This window comes from Gasterosteus aculeatus, chromosome 10 (genome assembly GCF_964276395.1).
Source record: "Gasterosteus aculeatus chromosome 10, fGasAcu3.hap1.1, whole genome shotgun sequence".
Lineage (NCBI taxonomy): Eukaryota > Metazoa > Chordata > Actinopteri > Perciformes > Gasterosteidae > Gasterosteus > Gasterosteus aculeatus.
This window is the reverse complement of record NC_135697.1, coordinates 7375489-7381866: the sequence shown is the minus strand read 5'-3', so window position 1 is coordinate 7381866 and position 6378 is coordinate 7375489. Positions and strand designations below refer to the sequence as shown.

General features: G+C 46.6%; 1 protein-coding gene across 4 annotated transcripts in view; it reads left to right on the top strand.

Moving 5' to 3' along the window:
* The first annotated feature begins 3975 nt into the window (after positions 1-3975).
* The window catches only part of jarid2b (jumonji and AT-rich interaction domain containing 2b), an 84580-nt gene continuing 82177 nt past the window's right edge, over positions 3976-6378 (top strand). For 2 of the 4 annotated variants that reach the window (XM_078081401.1, XM_078081399.1), the window contains exon 1: positions 5630-6298. In XM_078081401.1, coding sequence (XP_077937527.1) covers positions 6170-6298 — 129 coding nt within the window. In that variant the 5' untranslated portion in view covers positions 5630-6169. Of the gene's footprint in view, positions 4758-5629; positions 6299-6378 lie in introns of those variants that run through there. The other 2 variants (XM_078081402.1, XM_078081400.1) reach the window with 2 other exon arrangements.

Sequence of the window (6378 nt, the reverse complement as noted above, 5' to 3'; positions counted from 1 at the left end):
AGTAACAATCAGGAGCGGTGAGGAATATTCCTTTTTTTTTGTGCAATTATTCTGCTGTGAAGATTCATAGAAACATTTCAATTCCCAAGAGCTTTTGGCTGCAAGATTAAAAGCTTATCAAGCTGTTTTAGCAATTCTGCCAAAAGCTCACTAATGTATACTTAAACTCACAGAGCGGCATGAGGAATAGTGCTACAGATTTGAAATTGATTCAGTGCCAGAATTAACCAATGTTTTTTCTTCATTGAGCAAGTTCAGTGACAGAGAAGAGAAGAGATTTAAGCCTAAATTAAGCATCTTCTAAAATGAGAGGACGTACTTCCTTACAAAAAGACAAAACTCCTCTATTACGTGGTAAGAAAACAAAAGGTGACCTGAATATTTGTCCTTCTTTATTTCAATGATTCTTCTTTTTTTATTTTTAGCAGCTGGGATTACAATTGCTTGATTTTTTCCTTCTGAAGGAAACTCCTTTGGGTTTATTTCCACAGTGTGCAGTACTTAACCATTCAATCTTTCAACATTAATTTGGGATCCCCCCTCCCCCCCCCCTCCCACCTTCCCTCACGCACACCCTGACTCCCCCTTTTCCTGGCTATCGAACATCAATCTAGCCAGCACCGTCTGCTAAGCCTCACTGGGCAATTAAGCACATTGAGAGTGAAAGCTCTAATCAATCCCTGGCCTTCTCCATCACACAAACACACACACACACACACACACACTCACACACACTCCTAAATCCCTTGGTGTAGATGTCTCTGCTATTTACACAAGAGCAGAGCAGTCCAGACAGCACTTTTGCAACATGCTGTCTCTTGAAGGATGCACACAAAAACACAGACACAAGCGCTCCCTTTCATTTATATTTTTTCCTGCATTTCACCAACATCAAATAGTTTGGGAGTTTCAGTAGTCCATCATGCGCTTACTTGTTACGTAAGACTCATGGTTTGCTCCATTACCACCGGCCGACAGATGCACATGCATGTCATTACCAAACTGGAGCTGGCTACAGTTTTAGGCATCTTACCCCCACACTAAAGTGTTTTAAAATGCGTGTCAAAAAGAGAACATTTTGAAGCACCCAAAGGCTGTGCCTTGCTTTGCAAATCTTCTCAAGGAGAAATCCATCTAAAAATGTCTCAGAGACCCCGCGTCCCCATAAGGCTGTATATGGCGTGGGCTAAATGTGAACTGTGAAGGTTACTGCTGTGAAATTCAGTCATCCCTCCGCAGCTAGTCTCATTGATTCATGGGGACCTAAATGTCAGCACCAGCAGGGCCGAGGACCCTGGTAACCCCCCCTGAGAGTGAAGGGTGATGAGGCTAACGGCAGCGCGACCCACATCCCCGTCCCAAAATAGCTGGCTTGACTCCGACACTTTCAAAAGACAAGGAGTCATTGATCAGGGGGCTGAAAGAATATGATGAGCTCAGATAAAGGTACTGTGACGCTTTTCTGATGTATTCTGTGCTTTCATGGATTTGCTTGAAAATGAAGGATTGGGATTTATTTGACCAGGCAATAGACGTGCTTATGATCAGCATTTATTCAAATCCCTCCCGATCCACACTGTCTCATTTCTGGATTCTGACTGATGCCTCGATATTTACTTCATATTCTGTTTATATATTACATACAGTGTGACTTAATGGGGGGCTACATAAATTTCATGTCATCCGCGAGCCGTGCTTAGAATTATTGACCCGCCAGCTATTGATTTGGTGTCTTTGTTCATGCATTCATGGGTAAGTTTAGTGCTTTGATCATTTGGTGCGTTATGCTAAGTCTACATCAAACACAGAAGACAAATCGATGGCTCTTCACTCGTTACACGAATGATAATGAAATCAGCACGATTGCACGGATGCGGTTGATTGATTGTAATCCACATCCGAGGGTTGTTGGGGAGGCGCTCGGCCTGGTTGTGATATTTCATGATCACGTCCGCTGGCTTGTGTAAAGAGGTAAAATGATGTGGGAACTCAAACTTACCTTTGGCCGGTGAGCCTGAATGTGTGTGTGTGTGTGTGTGTGTGTGTGTGTGTGTGTGTGTTAGGACCGAGGCTCTCGATCAGAACTCCACCCTAAACTAGATATTTGTTGTGAACAAGATGCTCAAGCTGTCCAAGAGAACATGGATCTTCTGCCTCACCTCCACTAAGGCGACCAATCAGGGGCCATGAACTTCAGACGATCAACATGGCAAAATGTCAACATGTAATCAAAGTTCTGATAATTAAGTGTGAGGGTAACATGTGTGTCGGTACCAAACTAAATTATTGCGGGACTTGTTGGACCACAGGTGTCTGTTCAATATGTCATCACAATTAGTTGGGATATTTCGGTCCGGTCCAAGGTGGTGGACCCATCCATAACCTCAGTGGAGCTTTCAGTGACCTCATCCTGGTCGTAGCCGCCTGACCATGGTTAGCTTTAACACTGGACACAGATGAGTACAGATAACTAAAGTTGTATTTTAAAGTCATACCTGGGAGACAAGGCAAGGCAACTATATACATGGGGTTTTGTAACACCACACACACACCTACACACCCACTTTACTCTTAACTACCTCCATGGTTCATACAGAGCAACCGTCCCACTCAGTATATTAGAATAATGACACGGCGAGCCCACTTCTAGTGAGGGGGATGAGGACACCCGGCCAGCTCAACAACAGCCGCGGCAGAGTGGATAACACACAAGTGTGAATAATACCTTCACAACTAAGCATGAATCTCCTCATACGGACACAATTTTTCAAAGATCTTGGTGCAGGCTTTGTAATCTGATGCATAAAGATGAAGAGATAATCTGAAAATGTGCAGTCACTTTGTTAAACTGAGGTTAAATCGGGCTGGGACTGTGCTTGCATTGTTGTTTTTTCCCTTTGTGGCAGATGATTAATGCGCATGTGGTGCAAAATGTCGGTGAGTTGACTTGTAAGCTAATTAAAATCAAAGACCTCTCAATAAGTAAAATGTATACATTTTTCTGCATCTTTTACGGTCCTGATGAATTGCAATTAAATTCTACTGAGTGATTTACGGCTGATTTTAGTAAAAACAACAACAACAACAACAGTAAAATCCAATTAGTAAGCCAATGGAATGTGTTGGAATCAACTTAATATGGTTACGAGCTACACATTGTCTATTGTACATAGGTTAGCAATATGTATTTGTTAAATATGAATTAACCCCAATTGTAGTTTTTTTTACAGTGTTGTTGAAAACCGTGTGAAAATGTAATTAGACACCAGATCGGTTCAACAGATCAGAGCAAAACGGATCTGAAGTGTGTGACTGAGCAGATTTATAGGTAAGGACTTATCTATTTTACAGCAGCTATTCAGAAAGTGGGGGAGCCACAGCTGGCACCCCAGGGTGTCCCCCTGTATGTCTCCACAGGGAAGAGCTTAATCTGATTACCAAAGTATTTTACCATGAGCTCACGAAAACAAATGTGTAAACACGTTTTTCCACAGCTAGACTTGAGGCTAGGACCTTCTAAAGTCTAAGTAAACCCCCAAAACTGCAAGTGCTCCTGAAAGCAAAAGGAATTGTCTTGTGTTAAGCTGCTATTCAGTTAGTGAGGAGATTGGGGGGTTGGGGCCTGACATTTACATGATAATTAGGGAACAACCACTTTCCCCCATTAAACTCCTTTTTTTTTTTTTTTTTACCTTGAAATGACTAATTTTGCTCTAAGAAAGTTTGAAAAAAACACATACAACTATACCATTAATGTAAGGTACCAAAAAGACTGTTGCTCAGGCACAATAAAATAGAATGTTATAACCTCAGCCTGCTGGTGACCACTCGTGTCTCCTTGACATCCCCACCGACGCACACGCAGCCTCACCAGCGAAAATGAAAACGCACAATTTATTGTCACGATTACTGTAAAACTGCCGGTTGCAATTACCACCGAACACAACGGGAGTCCATAAAGATAACATGGCCGAGGGGCCACGGGGGGCCCGAGGGGCCGGTGTGGGGGTGGTGGTCTCACCGGCGGTTCGAAGTTGCCGCTGAACGGAGGGGGGGGAGACGACGACGACGTGATAGGCTGAGAGGACGAGGCTGGGGAAGAAAGGAGCCGAGCGCAGTCAGTAGAGCGGTGCCGCTGGAGAGCCCGAACGTCGAGCGCAGCCTCCGGCTTTTTCAACGACGACGACGACCAAAAACAACAACAAAAAAACCGGGACGCGTCACGTTTTTTATATTTTTATTTATTTATATTTGTATTTATTCAGTTCTCGTCGCGTCGTCGCCTCGAACAGGATGTAACTTGCGGGCGCGAGCTGAAGTACATTCATGCATTTGGAAGGAGCCGGGAGCGAGTGCGCGCAGACGAGACGCCGAGCTGTTTTGGCGAATGGAACTTATTGCCGTGCGTTTGTTTTGACTATGGACTATTTATCCCCAAGCGGCTCCGGGTCCAGTCCCTCTCTGTCCGTCGTCGACCCTTGATTTTTTTTTTTTGGGGGGGGGTGGGGGATTTACATCCGAATAGTTTTTAAAGGGAAAACGCCGAAGGAGGATTCTGCAAGAGCCAGCGAGCTTCTCCCCCCCCCCTACAGAGCCGGGGATTTAAATCGTCATTTGGTGGTGCTCCGAGACCGAGGCGAGAGTCAAAAGAAAAGAAATCCATGTGGCCATTCTCTCTATAGCCAAACATTTTTTTGGGGGGGGATTGCATAATGAGCAAGGGAAGACCTAAGAGGAATATCATTCAAAAGAAATACGTAAGTAAAGCAATCGCTATATTCAAGTTCTGCCTCGCTCGTTTCGATGAAAATGCTCGAACTTTGGAGTCGCGCACTGTGAAGGTTACCAGCGAGGCTGCTGCGTAAAGGTGACGACTGTGAGCGTGCGAACAATTACATGCTTTAAAAACATGCATTTAAAGGGACCGCGATGTTTATTCAGGGTCCGCGCTGCAGCGTTTCTTCCACATCAGGCGTGTTTGAGGCTATTTGCTTTGAGGGGGGGGGGGGCGGCTTCGCTCGTCTTGACTCGTTTTAACGCGTGATGTTGCTGTGTGTGTGTGTGTGTGTTTGTTTGTGTGTGTGTGTGTGTGTGTGTGTGTTTGTGGGTTCGTGCTCGGTCTCCGGCTATGAGATAAAGCCGTTTAAAAAAGGATGTGCATTTCGAAAGACTTGGGCAGGGGAGGGGGGCAACTGTTTCCAGAAAGGGGCTTTTGTTCGCGGCCCCTCTCCGTCCTCCCCGGAGCCGTGAACGCGAGCCCGTCGGCCATGGCTCGGCTCGGCTCGGCTCGGCTCTGCATGGCTCGGCTTCCATTTCGTCCCGATGCCGCATTTCACCCCACGAACCGAGTTCTTTATACCGTGACGCGATCTGAGCACCCGTCACCTCGCCGAAGCCTACGTGCAGAGTTGTGTTCAATGTAGGCGGTCTGTCCCTGTGTGTGCGTGTGTGTTGAATGGCAAAGCGACGTGTTTCGCCGACTGTTGTGGCTCTTTAATTTTCTCCATAAAGAGTGGAGGGAAGGGGGGGGGGGGGTCAGCGTGTTCGTTCAATTCCCGACTCGCGGCACGAGGACTCTGTTGTTACGCCATTAGTCTCACCGGGAGTCCGCCGGTGTGTGTGTGTGTGTGTGTGTGTGTGTGTGTGTGTGACCTCTGCTTAACAGAACCGGTATTGCAGCAGCCCGTTTAGGAATAACTCGTGTTTGCCCTGCGGCGGTTCTGGTCCTCGGTTACCGAATTCGACGTTTAAGCCGCACGTCACGCGCCGCAGTTGAGCGCAATGTTTCCGCATGATCCGATCTCCTTCTTTTAAAGCGGCTGTGTTCTCCAGTCGCATTGCAGGGGCTCGTGTGTGCGCGTGTGTGTGTACCAAGCGATACCGAGAAAGCGACCATTTTATTTCTGCAAGTGTCACGGGCAGGGTTTCCCGGGGACACGCGGGTCCGCGTGAACCCAACACGTGTAAGGTTGTAAAGTGTCCCGATCCCTCCGCGCGGGTCGCTTCTCACGGACGCCACGACGCTCTGCGGGTTCTCTTCTCTCTCCCCCCGCGTTTCTTGTCTTTCCAAAGTTTGTTGCACTTATTTGGCGTATTTACGGATTGCTGCCGTTAATTATCGTCACAAGACACCGTAGTTTTCGTTTATTGGTACGTGGAATTCCTGCTTATGGCCCCCGAGCTCTCCGTCCCCGTCCAAACAGCACGTGGAGTGTCTTCTCCCCCCTGCAGACAGTTAGTGGCTGATTTACATCTTTCTAACAACGTCTACAGTGTGCTGGAGGAAGCTGAGCAACAGGTTCGTAGAAGCGAGGGGACAATACGACTAAATACAAAGAGGGTTCTTCCCCGTCAATTCGTGCTTTGATCTTTATATAA